General features: G+C 48.6%; 1 protein-coding gene across 1 annotated transcript in view; it reads left to right on the plus strand.

The window, feature by feature from the left end:
• The first annotated feature begins 7,838 nt into the window (after window positions 1-7,838).
• PREX1 (phosphatidylinositol-3,4,5-trisphosphate dependent Rac exchange factor 1) overlaps window positions 7,839-15,278 on the plus strand; it is a 178,027-nt gene continuing 170,587 nt past the window's right edge. Inside the window, 1 exon segment of the mRNA XM_074318350.1 lies at window positions 7,839-8,449. Coding sequence (XP_074174451.1) covers window positions 8,237-8,449 — 213 coding nt within the window. The 5' untranslated portion in view covers window positions 7,839-8,236.

Consider the following 15,278-nt stretch of genomic DNA (forward strand, 5'->3'; position numbering starts at 1 on the left):
AAAGTGCATAAGACATGAAGGTAAATCATAATAAATGATTCGAAAGTGAACCTTTGTGAAAGCACCGCCTGGGGTAAGAAATAGACCACTGCCAGCCCCTAAAGCCCCTGAATGGCTCATCCAAATCCTAGACCCCTCCTCCCCAACCCGGGAGGAAACCACTGCCCTGAATTGTATGTAAACACTGCATTCTTTTCTTTATAGCTTTACCATCCAAGTGTGCGCCTCTAAGCAATGTAGTTTAATATTGTCGGCTTTGAGCACTATATACCTGGAATCATACATAATGCGGTCTTTTATATATGACTTCGTTGGCTCAGCATTACGTCTCTTAAATTCATCCACGTTGTTGCATGGAGCTTTGTGTAGTTCTTTCTCCACCACAACTTCTCTTTTGTTTTCTCTGAATCTGTAAGTTTTGTTGTCTGCGTCAGTTTCACACTTCTGCGTTCCTAAAGTTGGGTGGTAGGGGAAGAATCTCCTTTCATGTGTGCTCTTCAATTGTTTTCAAGCATTTTGTAAGATCTCGTGACATCATCTGGAAGATCTCGTGGTATTCTCACATTCCCTTGGAGAGCTGGTAGAGCAGGATTCTTAATATCCCCATTTAACAGATGAGGAAACAGACTCAGGGCCATGAAGGTAATGGCTGAGCGGGAAACTTGCCCTCTGCCCCATTTCATGAGGGGAAACAAGATCATGGGAGACTCCACTGCTATGTCCAGTCTTCTCAAGGAAGTGAGGGAAACTCCACAATTGGAAACAGACACTAGCATCTCTTCTGGTGTCCACTCACTGGATGCCTCAACTCTGAGTATTGGTGTGGCTTGAGTCTCTGTCCTTGTCCTCTTCTCTATCCACATGCCCTCCCTGGGTGATCTTATCCAATCCCATGGTTTTAATTATCACTTATATTCAGACTTGCCTCCTGGTTGGCCTTCTTCCTGAACCCTGGGATTGTATGTCCGAGTGCCCACTCAGCATCTCCATATGACTATTGAATTTGACATCTAACATGGCCAAAAACAAATTCTCCATGTCTCTCCAAACCTGCCTCTTCCACAATCTTCCCCATCCCGGTCAATTCCAACCCCATTCTTTCAGTTGCTCAGGCCAAAAACCTCAGGGTCACATTTAACTCTCTTTCTCTCTCCTCACCCCACTGCACTTCAACAAATCCTATAGGTTCTATCATTAGGACATATCCAGAACAGACCATTTCCCCCCATCTCTCCTGGGGTCACCTTGGTGTAAGCTATCAATATTTCTTGCCTGGACTGTTGCAGTACCTTCCTCACAGGTGTCACTGCTTCTGACCTCACCCCCTATAGTCTCTTCCCAGAGAGCAGTCCGAGGGATCTTGTTAGAACCTGTCAGATCATATCTCTCTTCTGTTCAGAACTTTCATTGGCTTCCACTTACCCAGAGAAAAAGCCAAAGTCCTTATGGCCACCTACCCAGTTCATATATCTGGCTTCCCTCTACCTGCTAACTGCATCTCTTCCTACTGCCCTTCCCCCTTGCTTTTTCCACACCTGGCTGCTCCTGCCTCCAAGCCTTGCATTTGCTGTTCCCTCTGCCTGGAACACATGCAGGAGCTGTTCCCTCATCTCTTTTAGGTCTTTGCTAAACTGTCATCTCCTGAGCGAGACCTTCTCTCACCCACTGGGGATGCCAGGCCCAGCACTCCCTGTCTTCTTCCCTGCTTTATTTTTCTCCATTGTCATTACTACTACCTGGCAGACATGGTGTTTGACTTATTGGGGCTTTTGTGGCCATTTCTTGTGCCACTAGACTGTCAGCTCAGGAGGGCAAGGACTCTTATCCGTTTTGTTCACTGTTCTCAGTACTTAGAAGAGGGCCAGTCACTCACAAGTGAGGTTTCTCCCAACCTGGAGTCCAAAACGAGTATCAGAGATATTCATTCATTCAACTAATATTCAGGAGTGCTTGGCACTGTTCTATGATGAGGGAAACAAGATTCTTACAGTCCATGGGCAATACCTGAGATGTGGCTTGGTGGGGGTTTAGGGTCCGACACACCTGGGTGGCAAAGTATTGGCCGTTCGGGTGGGAGTAGAAGTGAAGTGTGAAACTGTGATTTCAAGTTCTTGAAAGGACCAGGCATCTCCTTCTCTTTCCCCTTTCTCTTTCCATTGGTTGAAATGTGGCGCTAGAATAGCCATGTTGGAGCACACAGTGAACACCACACATTAAGGATGGTGGAGCTACAAGTTGGAAGGAGCCTGGGCTCTGACACCTTGAGGTCTCCATACCTGACTATAACGTGAGAGAGAAATAAGCTCTATTTAATTTATTGTTTTTTGGGTCTTTACACAGTGGCTATCTTTATCCTAATTAATACAGTGACCTTGATCAGTTTCCTTTCTGAGCCTCAGTTTTCTCATCTGTGAAAAGGAGACAATCATAATAATACCTACCATGAAGGGCAGTTGTGAGAATGTGATGTCATCTCTTGATAGTGCCTGACACATAGCACACACTCAAAAAATGGTAACAGTTATTAGAACTTTCCCCCTTTCCACAAAGCCTCCAGGAATGGAATTTACCCAGGACATTTGGAAGGCAGGCTGCAGCACAAATGGCATTTGGAAAGGGTGTGGCTATTTGTATTTCTGCTGGCTAAAAAGGAAACTGTTAGCGTTCAGTAAAAGATACCACTGGGATTGCCAGTTGTCTGGATTTGACTGGGTAGCTCTATTTTTTGAGCTTCCAGTCCAGGAAACAAACTGAAAAAAGAAAAAAAAATCCAGACGTATAAGTGTGTGTCCAGTATGTCTGTTGAAACCATCTGGCATCCTGGCTGAAGAATTTCAAGATACACCATCCAGATGAATCTCTGTCCTTGACTAAGTGGTAGAATTTCCTTTTATGCATTAATCTCTTTCTGAACCTTTTTAAAAAAATTTACCCCTAATCTAGGCTTCATGTTGAAAACCTTAGGTCTTTGCTTCATTGGGAAAGCAATATGGTGGAGAGTAGCACCGCTCTGGGATATTGCATTTTAAGAGAGAAGTAGGAAGAGGACAATACTTTTTTCAAAGTATAGGGTGACCATAATCCTCCACACTGGGATGTTATTAATACTTATTCTGGGACAACAAGTACAAACTGGGATTGTCCCCCGAAAACTGGGGTGTTTGGTCATCTTATCAATAAATGAATTCGTTTATTTGAGTGGGGAGAAATCTAGGAAAAGGAAGGCGTATCAGTTAGGATGTTTTCGGCTGCAAGTAAAGGAAACTTGACTCAACTGGCTAAACAACAACGAAATTTTATTATCTTATTATACAAAATTCTACAATTTTATTAGCTTATTGTACAAGAAGTCCAGAGGCAGGGTGGTTCCACAGTTGGTTAATTCAGGAGCTCAGTGACATCAAAGAGTCAGGTTCTTTCCATCTGTCATTTTGCCATCTTTCACTGGTCGGCAATGTCCTCCCTCATGGTGTCAAGATGGCTGCCACACCTCCAAATATCACGGATTCACCCAGTTATAATATAATAGCTAACACTTAGTTGAGTGTCAGGCAGCATTCTAAGCACTTTGGATCTATTAAGTATTTTAATCCACGCAACAACCCTGTGAGGTCAGAACTCTTATTGGCCCCATTGTACAGATAGATACATCAAACCCAGAGAGATTAAGTCACTTGCACAAAGTCACACAATACAGAAATGGCGGGGCTGGGATGTGAATCCAGGCAACTGGTGTTGAGAGCTACAATAGTGTCCAAAGGCTGAAAAAGAAAAAGGAAGGCGTTGTCTGTGGCACGGCTGGGATTCAAACAGAAGGTTCTAAGCATTTCCCTCTCTGTTTCCTCCAGGCTATATTGCCAGTGCTTTCTGGCAGGGATATGATTTGGCAAAGCTCTGGAGCCCTGACTTACTATGGTATCTATTTGTTCTCATCAGACTTTGAACTAGAGTCTTCTGGGGAAATTTGCTTCTAACAGCAAGACTGCCTTTGGAGAAGTTTTGCCTTGGTCAGTCAGGATGGGTGGCTCAACTAAGTTGATTTGGAAGAGAATTATAGCGTGGTCTGAAGAAATAAACCCTGGCCTGTGTGCTAGCATTGGTTTTGGTTGTTCAGACGTTGCGTCCAATGCCAAAGGTGGAGATGCCTCTCTCCTCTTCTCAGAAAGCTGCTCTTGGTGCTCAGAATGAGGAAAAGACTCCCTAGGTAGCTGGCCTGACTTACTGAGAACTCATTTGCATTTGGAAAATGATGGTAATCCTGGGTGGTCTGATTACTCATTTCTCACTTGGTTTTTCAATTTGGGTTGGAACAAAATCACCCCTTGTTTTTCCTTGTTTTATCATAATTATTTTTTCATTTAATCAGGGCTTGGGAAGGGGGTCCTTTAAATCCCGAGCCTGCAGAATCTGAGAGGGTCTTGTCAGGGAAGAAGGAACCATCTGTCTAACATTCCCAAGCAGCATTAACTTCTTCCCTACGACTGTGAAACTCATGCAATAGAAATCAAATGGAATTCCCCAGCTATTTGTGAAGTACATGGCAACAGAAACTCTAAAATTGTCCCTGTAGAAGTTCCCTATCATTATTATCACTTTTTTTTTCCTGCTTTGAACTGAAAGGTTTTTATTTTTTCTCTTTTTTCTCTGTTCTTTTGGTGAATGTTTCCCAGCTATGGCCTGTTTTAAGCCCTGTTCTGGAGATAAATAGGGAGCTAAAGTCTCCCCCCACTGGAGATCCTGAGGGCATGGGGGGAGGTGATGGGGAAGAAGGGAGAAGTCAAGGCTGAAACAGGGGTAGGAAAAGGAAACCTACCCGTTTGTGTTGCTTAGTCGTTTGTTGCTCTGTGCCAGGATTAGCTGGGAGGCAGACAGGCCGTGGGCCAAGGGAGTCCCCATTGATGTCAAGTGTTGAGTTCCTTGCCTGAGTCATGAGATCTGGGGTAGGCTGTGACCTGAGATACAGTTCTGAAGGTGCCACCAACCAACTCTGGAGAAGCTAAAAGTATCTCACGTATTTTTCGTTTGTTTGTTGATTATTCATTTGGGTATTGTCCTTCCCTCCACCCCTGGACATAGTAGGTGCTTCTGGCAGACACTTAGGATGACAGAACCCCAAGTCATCTAGGCAGCCACGTTCCAGGAGATGGAGCAGGACTGTTCTAAGTTGATGGTGACAACCCTGTTCTTCATTGGGTACTAGTGAAGGGTGGTCACGTGACCCAGTCTGGCCTGTGAGGTGTAAGGGAAAGCCTGATTGCTGGGGGCTTTGGGGAAAGTATTCTATCTCTGATGAGAGGCACAGAGAAGAGCCCCCTTTTCCTTTTCTTTTGTTTCCTGCTTTGGAGTTGTGTTAGCAGGTGAAGTTCCTATTGTAGCCACCATCTTGCAACTCTGAGGCCCCAAAGTTTGGAGAAAAAGCCACCATGATGAGCTCAAAGGTGCCTTGGTCCTTGATGGTGTCACCAAGTTCTGAACCAGCCAGAAGAACCAACCTCCTCTGGGTCTTTTGTTACATAAACAATGTCCTTGTGTTTTAACCCATCAGTAGCCCATTTTTCTCCTCCTTGCAGCCAAATGCATCTGAATGGATTCAGCACTTAATCCACGAGTTGAATAAATAGAAGCCTTCCCTTACTGAGTGCTTGCTATTTGCTCTGAGCACTTTCCATGCATTAACTTAGGCCTCTTTGCAACAACCTTATGACGTAGGTATAATTATTATCCTCAGTTCACAGATGAGGAAAACGAGGTAGAGAGAACTTAAGTAATTTATCAAAAGTTGTATCACCTTTCACTGGGGGTGGAATGGTGGGGAGAAATAGCCCAGATGAATCTACTGAGGGAGTAACAGAATGTAGATGGGATGGGGTGGGCCAAGGGTGGGCTCCATCCACCCATGCGGAAATGTTTGGAGGGTCTTATTGGAAGTGTGGGCCAATTCTTGGATGAAGCATGGGATTTATGTGCATGTGCACGCGTGTTCGTGAAACGTTTCTCTAAAAGTGAAGTGAATCTTCTGTGGTTACAGCTGGGAAGGGAACTAACATTTACTGAGCACTTAGTATGTGCCAGCTCTCTGTGTCAGGTACTTTGTATCAGTGGTTCTCAACTGGAGGCGATTCTGTCCTTTAGGGGACATTTGGCAATGTCTGGAGACATTTTTGGTTGACACACTGGGTAGAGAGTGCTACTAGAATCTAGTGGGTAGAGTATGCTACGAAATGTCCTTCAAAGCACAAGATGGCTCTCCACTACTAAGAATTACTCCAAATACCAACAATAGTCCTGAGGTTGAGAAACCCTGCTTTACATACATTGTTTTCTCTTACAAAGACTCACATTTTAGAGATTAGGCAACTGAGGCTCAGAGAGGTGAAGCGTTTTGGCCAAAGTACAGAGCCAGTTAGAGTTGGAGCTGGGATACAAATGCAAACCAGTTTCATTCCACAGCCATGCTGCTCCCACTATGTACTCCTCTTGTGGTAGATAGAATTTAAAGATGAGGCAACCAAGGCTCAGAGAGGTGTTGTGACCAGTCTAAGGTCACACAGCTATGCTACTCTAGAGACCTCTACAGTTTTCTGAGAACCTTGGGAGTCAGCCATCTTTTGGATACAATTGACTCCACTACCCAAGCCTGGTAGGCTCACCTACCTCACACCGTTTACTCACTGCCCAGGGGAACTTCACTCACCCAAGGCCCAGATCAATTGCCAACGCTGTCCATTATCCTAAAGGAACAGAGCTTAGAGGGCAGAAGCTACCCACCCCATTTTTGTCCTGTGTCTTTAGGCACTTCCAGTATTTACCCAGAGGCCAGTGGGAGAACAATCCTGGGTGTTTGGAACAGAAAATAAATAATAATGTCACTCCCTTAAAGGATAATTAGTCTACAGGGGATATTATATGAATCAGTTAATACACTGCAGAGACAATACAATCTCTGGTAGGGATTGTGTAGACAGTTTGGGGAATAGGGTCTGGCCAAGAGGGCTGTTTATACATTTATAGAGAACTTTCTAGGTGCTGGACACTATCCAAAGTACTCCCTATGGATTAACACATAACCCTATGCAGGACCCTGTGAGCTAGGTACCATTTTTATTCCCATTGTATTGATGAGAACACCGAGGCACGTGAGGAAACTAGCCTAAGGTCACCCAGCTGGCAAGTAAGGTAGCTAGGATTTGAACCCGATCACCGTATCTTCCTATGAGGCAGGTGAGGTCGCTTTCGCTTGTCAAGCGTTTGCTAATTATCAAGGTCACACACAGCAGCCTGGACTAGGAGCCGGGTTCCCAAGGCCTTATCCTGGGCAGTGGGTGGATGGGAGGGGGGCGCGGGCAGGGCAGTTGCCACTTGATTAGTAACTGAGAACAGATAATTTCTTCTGGGAAAGGTGGGAAGGGCTGGTTCAGTTCATGGGGGCAAAGAAGTTCAGAAAGAAAAAGGAAGAAAGGAAAGAATAAGGGAAGAGAAAAGAGGGAGTGAGAGAGATCGAGAGAAAGAATCGCGCATCTTCCTTCTCAAGGTCGTGGCAGAATACCAGGGCACCCAAAAGGCTGGGTGTCCCAGAGGCCACACAGCTCGGTCGGGGGCCGACCCTTTTTCTTCCCAGGGCTGGCGCGGGTCGGGGAGGGCTTGCTCCTGAGCGCCTCCGCTGCGAGCTTTCCCAACCCGGTGTTTACTCAGTCGGAGCAGCTGCCGTGGCGGCCGGACCTGCGTGCGTGTGCCTGTGCGCGCTGAGTGTCGCGTGTACCGGGTGGGAGTGGCGTAGCCCGCGGAGAGGGTGGGGGCGCCACGCGTCCCAGCGTGGAATTGGTGCGCTCGCCTCCGAGCTCCGCGGGGTTCCTTCCGGAGGGCTCCCGCCCGAGCGCCCCGAGAGCCCCCGCTCCGGTCGCGCCGAGCTTCCGACGTCGCTGCAGAACGCCGCGGCGCGTCTCTGCGGCTCAGCGCGGCGTGGCACTTGGCAGACGCTCCCTGGGCGGCGCGAGCATTGGGGCCCGCCGTCTGGGAGCCCCGAGGGCCGCCTCCTCCCGCCCCTGGGCCAGCCTCCGCGCTTTGCCTCCGCCCCCAGTCCCTCCGACCAGCCTGCTTGCTGCTCCATGCGCTGGGCCCGCCGCTGAGTCCGGCCCGGCGGCGCGCCCCGTCGGGATGGGGCGCTTGGACGCTTGAGTCACCGTTCGGCGCGACCTCCGTGCGGGGGAAGGAGCCGGCGCCGCGCGGCCTCGCTAGAATGGAGGTACCCGGCGGCAGCGATCCCAGCGGCGACGGGGCTGGGGATGGTGCCCACCCGGACCCCCGGGCCCCCGGCGCCGCTGCACCCAGCTCCGGCCCGTGCACGGCAGCCCGGGAGTCGGAGCGCCAGCTGCGCCTTCGCCTCTGTGTCCTCAACGAGATCTTGGGCACTGAGAGGGACTACGTGGGCACCTTGCGCTTCTTGCAGTCGGTAAGTGTGTCCCAGAGAGCGCGGGGACAGCGGAGCGCCGGGGCCTCTGCGCGGAGCGGTCCCCACAACCTGTGGCCGCGGTCCCTGGGGGTCGCAAGAGTTGCTTCTGGGGCTTCCGCAGGGGACGTAGAGAAGTGAGGAGACCCGGGCTCCTCCAGAGCTGGGTTGTCGCCTCCCTGGTGGGCCCGCAGTCCCGCCTCAACCCGGGGTCTCCCGCATTCCGTCCCCACCCCCCTCAACCCCCGGCACGGTGCCCTTTTGTCTTTTTGTTTCTCCCTCCCCGCCTTTCAAATAGTTTTAAAATTAGTTACATCCGCGGGCTCTGGGACCCAGGCGCCGGGAGCTTTCGCTCCTGAGTTGTTTTCCCCGGGGCTTTCTTGGTCGCCTAGTGCACCACCGACTCCTCATCCAGAACGGATCCTGGAAATTCTAGAGCCTAGCGTCCCGCCGCGCCGAGTAGAGTAGGACAAAACTCAAAGCCGGAGGAGGAACGGAGGTGGACAAAACCCCAGAGTAGGACCGTGGTCCCCACTCATACGCTTTTGCGGGAGCTTGGAGAGAGTGGGGTTCGAGCTCACGACTCGGTAGTCCAACCCCCGCCCCCACCCAACTCCAAGTGGGAAAACCACAGCGACATATTCTGTAAAATAACAACTGAGCGCTTACTATGTGGCAGGCGCCTACATGTGACAGAAGGTTTAACCTTTACAAGTGGCTCACGAAGTAGGGACGAGTGTTTCTCCCATTTTTTTAGATGGGAGAGTTTAGTTCCAGAGAGGTTGAGTAACTTGCCCAGAATTACACAGCTGGTTAATTGAGGATAGTGGGTTTTGAAGCGGGGCAGGCCCAGCCGGTGCTCTAAACCCCTATCCTATGCTGCATTTTGTTTTCTTCTTCTTCTTCCTCTTCTTCTTCTTCTTCTTCTTTTTTTTTTTTTTATGTGAAAGGGAGGAAGGGACCGCTTCCCTACTCTCCTAGGAAGTGAGAAAAGTGGCTAGGGAGTGGAGGGGGTGGGATGGGCCGCAGCCTTGCTGGAAGTTAGGAGACTCCAGGGCTTTAATCTCTGTGCCTCCTGCTGGGACCTCATTTACTCCCTTCTCTGCTCTAGGAAGTCTTTTAATCCTAGTTCAGGAAGGACTGGTGGGGGCGGTGGTGGTTCCTTAGAGACCTCAGAGCCAAGCTCTGCAGCTTCCAGTCTCTGAGGGGAAGAGGGAGACTCTGGCATCCTCTGGGGTCCCCAGTAGCTTGGGGGTGTAGTTGAGGCTGTGTGAGGTCCGAGTTCCATCTCAGGGAGGAGAGAGACCTTCTCTCTATGAAAAGACGTGTTGTGTGTGCGTGTGTGTGTGTGTGTGTGTGTGTGTGTGTGTGTGTTTTGGAGGGCCGGGTAAGTTGTACAGAGGCATTGAAAACCATTTGGCTAAAGGACCCTTCTAGAAAGAAAGGCCTGTGAGAATAAGGCAGGGTTAGCATTTCCCCCCCATCTCTCCCTCTCACAGTTGAAAAAAAAAAAAAAAGAATCTGCTCAGTTTGAAGCTGGCTGTTTCTGAATTAAAGATGTAGCCAGCCCTGGCATCTCTGAACAATGTCAAGTTCTAGGCAACTCCTCACTTCTCCATCTGAGCCACTCCTTGCTCCTCAGTCAGGAAGGGAGAGAGGAAAGACAAACCGATTTTTGTGTTAATGGGACAGAAAGCCCTTACCCTAGATGGTGTGGTGTGTTTCAGAACAGATATAAATTGCGCTTGGGTTAACTGTGGTTTTAAATTGTCCACGTGTAGAGTCTGAGGAAGCTGGGATAATGAAAATTGATTGGAATCAATCATTCTTGTTAAAGAAATATGAAAAAAAGATTTCTCTGCTTCCACATTATCTCTTTGGCACTTTAAATTTGCTGAGTTCTTAATTTTTTTTTTTGATTGACCTTTCAGTTCTGAGATGAGCTGGTTCCAACTTTGACATCTTGGATCAGTCATGCCACCTGTCCTGGACTCAGTTTCCCCACCTGTAAAACGAAGGGAGGGGAATCCAGGCATCCTTTTTGCGTTGTCCTTTTGGGTGTCCCCAAGCTGGTGCCAGAAATGGACTGATTGTGTAACATGACCAGCCATACCTTGTTTGTGAGCTGCAGAAGGCCTCTCTTGTTTTGCTCCACTAGAAAGGGCCCCTAAACAACCCAAGGCCTTTTCGTTTGGAAAACCCAGGGCTCAGAGCTTCAGGAACTGCTAATTACCCAGGCTTTCCACGCAGCAGCGAGGCTGGCAGCCTGCAGGTTGTGATTCTCTTCTGTCTTCCCACTCTCTCCTCCCAGCCTTTATACTTGCTAAGGGATTTTTGCCCCCTGCTCCTGGCTCGGGAGAATGGAAGAACGCTCAGTAAACCCTCCCTGCTTTTAATTCCATGTGGCAGAGGCAGACCTCGCTTGAAGGGCTGCCCTGGCCTCTGTGTCCCTGCTTTTAAGGTTCCTTTGCCAGTAGAAACGAAGCCTTTGTGTAGACTGAGCATTGTGGGAGGTGTAGAAAAGTCAGGTCTAGGTTTCTACACTCAAGGAGATGACAGTGTCGTGGAGGGTGGCAAAATGGGGGTTTATAAAAATTCCAGTGCAAGGCAAGGCTCTGGAGGCAGACTGCTTGGGGTCGTGTCCTGGGGCTCTGTGACCTTAGGCAAGTGGCTTAACCTTTCTGAGCCTCACTTTCCTCATCTGTAAAATGGGGGAGGATAATAGCTCTTAGAGGGTTTTTAAGAGGATAAGTGAGTTATATAAATAATTGGTTGGTGCAAAAGTAATTGCAGTTTTTGTCATTATTTTTAACCTCTTAAACCGCAATTGCTTTTGCACCAACATAATATATATAAAGCATTTAGAACAGTGTCTGGCAGGCTGTAAGGCATATGAGTTATGATCATTAATTATTGTGTTATATGATAATTAAACAAATAATACAGGTGATTAGGGTTATAGGATTCCAGCACCCAGACAGAAGGGGTGGTCAGGGAGGGCTTCCTGGTGGAAGTGAGATCTGAGTCAGTGCTGAAAGGAGGGTAGGGACAGTAAGTGAATTTCCTTTTGACCGTCTAAACTCTGGCCACAGGAACCAGTGGTTTTATTGGGTTCCGGGCCTGGGACTCTGTGTTTTCTCCAGAATTTCCCCATCTTTCCACACTTCCTTCAATAACTGGATCGCACCTCCTCCCCCATCTCCAAGGGTAATGACTTTGGTGTGTTGTTTTGTGTGTGTTTATTTAAGTCATGCACGGAAAGGCAAGGACAGCCCTCTTGCAGAGATGCTGGATCTCTCTTGGGGGGCACTGCAGAGGTTGGGGGAATATTGCCCTGGCTTCTGACTCTGAACCTTGGCTCTATGTTGAGTGCACCCTGTGTGCTCTTGGGCAGTGTCGATAATGGTAATAACAATGGCAATGACAATATAGGAGCCAACACTGATTCATCACTTACTGTTTTAAGCACTTTGCATGTATCCTGTGGAGGGAGTGCTGTTGCGATCCCCATTGACAGAGGAGGAAACTGGGGCAAATATAGTTTAAGTGAGCTTCCCTGGGTCACGTCGACAGCATTGCCAGGATTTGATCCCAGGCTGCCCTCCCTAGAACTATGTCCCTAGCCACTTTGCAGACTGCTTCTGGCTTACAAAGAGCTTGGCACATGATTTATTAAGGTGGTAGAACTGGGATTCGAACCCAGACCTGTGTGACTCTGACCCTCTGCCTGTGCTTCCTCTGGTTACTTCCCCTGTGTGACTCCTTTTCTCTCTTCCGCAGAATGGCCAGAACTGTAGAAGGATGGAAATGTCAGGCTGCTGGGTTCCTCCTCTGTAATCCGTGTCCGTTCATGGCGTGAGGGTTGAGGGTGGGAATATGGAGCCTGGCTGCTGGTATTCAGATGCTGGTTTTACCCCACACCGACTCTAGGTGGCTCTGGCTCTGGGGCAGGTCACCAACCTGCTCTGTGGCTCAGTTTCCAGCTCTGTACAGTGGGCATAGTCTAGCACCTGGGTCATAGGGGTATTGTAAAGCTTGAATGAGCCTGAAGCTAAAGCTCTCAGAACTGTGCCAGGCACATAGTAGGCGCTCGGAATGCTATGGTGGCTTTTTTTTGGGATATGCAGCAGTGGGGGGCAGATGACATCATTGTTTTTGGGCTCAAAGTCTTGCCCCTTAAAGAGGAGGCTGAGTGAGCCTTGGGCCCACCTGCCTCTTGCTTGGATTGGTTTGGGATTCCTGCCTACAAGGGGGCAGCCCTCAGGGGCAGGTGCCAATAAGTCCTGGTGATGGGTGTGCCAGCTGGGCAGTGGTGGAAAGAGAAGGGGAGCCTGGGCGGATGGGCAGAGAGACTCCCTGGTGGGTGTTGGTCAGCACCCTTCTCAAGGGCTCCCCTTGGCTGGGGCCAGAGACCTATCAGTCTCAGGCATCCAGAGGGTCTGCCTCACCCGCTGGGCTGGGCCAGGGTCCGTGAAGATCAGGGGGTGTGGGCAGAGAGCTCCCAGAATGCTTTCTGTGGTTCTGCTTTTTTGGGGGTAGGAGACCAAAGCTTTCCTTCTCATTGGAGCTCTGCTGCCAAAACAAGAAACTGTGGTTTTGTGTTGTCACTATTTTTTTTTTTTTTTTTCAATGTTCTGTGCTCCTAGTCTGACACCAGGGAGCAGTGCTGCGGGGTGGGGGTGGGGGCTCAGTTTTCATTCTGCAGTCACTGAAGCAGAGTGGCCTACCAGTGACTTGGGGGCTTTCACAAGGTTGTATTGCGAAAAGTAGGCCACTAAGAAATGTGTATAACACAGTTCCGCTTTGGGAAAATAAACAATAACCATAGTATACACATGTACTTTGTGTGTATAACATTATAGGAGTTTGGAGAAAAGGCTAGACAGATGTGTATCTTGTGGAGAAAAGCAAGCAGGAAAATAAGAAAGGGAAACAATGTACTAAGAAGTCCTATTTGTTATTGCCTTTTCGTAGAAAATTATGCATACGGACATGCGTTTTTACAAAATGCCAACAGAATTATATTTTCAGCACGACTGTTAGGTTCGTGCACCAGTGATAGTAATAATAATTTGCTAACACTTATATAGTGCTAAATGTTCGCAAGTCCTGTGTAAAGCATTCTCTATGTATCAACTCAAAAGTTCCAGTAATTATTGTGCTTCCCATTTTAAAAAGGACACAAAGGCACAGAGAGGCCAGGTCAGTTTCCCAAGATCACACAGCCTGACTAACCTGGGATTCAAACCCAAGTAGTCTGCCTGCATAGCCCACATCCTTTCCCATTGCCCTGAACTGCCCCAGCGTGGTGCTGTGCTCATGACCAAGATTACGGCCTTTGTGAGACCTCTGGGCAGCCCAGGTAGGCAAGAACCGTGAAGCCAAAGGTTTCAAATTACCTGAGCTTTAGGATACGGAAAAGCCTGGACCAGGCCATTTTGTACTGGGTTGAGCATCATCAGGAAGTGAGTGAAAATCTTTTGCTGATAAAATCCTGTGTCAGCAGGAGTTAGATGGGCCCTGTCTTTCACGTATGGCAAACAGAGCTGTGAAAAGCTAAAACCATAAAGAAATTAGTTGCTTTTCTCAGCGTGCCGGGATTTATGGAACGCGTGCTGTGTATTTCAGGCAGTGTTCTGGACCAGGAAAATGCAGCCATCAACAGGGCACGCGTGCTCCTTGTCCTGGGAAGGATGACCCAATGGAGATGCTAGAACTCACGCATTTGAATGAGTGTTTCTTCAAACGAATATACTGGACACACATTCACTATTATTCTGGTGTTTGCCCTTGTAGCTGGTTATCTGTCACTTGAAGAAGAGGTTGATGAGGTCGGTGTCCCTGGCTTTTGGAGGCTTCAGGGCACCCCTTTCTTAGAGAGTGTCCCCTTTATCAAGCCAGTGAGCAGAAGACATATTTGGCTTGGGGCCACTCCCTCAGAGCAAGGAACCCACATCCTCTTTGCTTCACTTGCCCCCTCCACCCCTTAAAGCATTTATACGAGTTAAGTCTTTGAAGCAGGCCATGCCTGGCTACAGAACTTGACCTCTCAGACTTGTGTGATTTCTGTCCTTTTTTCCAACAGGCACAGGCTGTCTGGCTGGAACCCTGGCAGGAGGTGGGTGATCAGGGTGGGGCTGACCCTCAAACTGGCATGTGCTGTCCCCCTAGCCTCATTCCCTGGGCACAGGGTGAGGTCAGCTGATTCCAGCCTCAGAGCTTAGGAGACATAGAACTTGAGAACAAGCTAGGGGTGGGGCATCTGAATCTCCTTGTTTTTTGCAGGTGAAACCCCCCCCCCCAGAAGAACCCCCCACAGAAGTTGTAGTCCCCAGAGGGAGATGAACTCTAGTCAAGGGTGGTGGCCCTGCAGCTGGTCAGGGTTCCATCCTGAAAGTTCTGGGACGAGGGCTTGGGTGGCTCACTTCCTTCCCTGGGGATTTGTGTTTTTTGCCTGGATCAAAGGTCCCTCTTAAAGAGGTTCCATAGGGGCATTTCCAGACCTAGCAGCTGGTTTGGGGTGAATCCTTCCATCTTTTAACCCTCAGCACTGTTGTCATACTGGGATGCGATCATTCTTAGTTGTGGGGGGCTGTCCTGGGCATTGTAGGGTGTTTAATAGCGTCCTTAGTCTCTACCCACTAGCTACCCATAGCACCCCCTTCCTCCAGTTGGGACAAATATATTAATATATATATAAATAATATATAAATACATTACTATTTCATATACATAGCGTGATACAGTTTATTATTTTCATCCAGCCGTGTATCTTGGGTTCATGGTTAAAAGCATGGACTCTAGACAGACGCCCTGGGTTCAAATCTCAGCT

Source organism: Rhinolophus sinicus, linkage group LG13, assembly GCF_036562045.2.
Source record: "Rhinolophus sinicus isolate RSC01 linkage group LG13, ASM3656204v1, whole genome shotgun sequence".
NCBI lineage: Eukaryota > Metazoa > Chordata > Mammalia > Chiroptera > Rhinolophidae > Rhinolophus > Rhinolophus sinicus.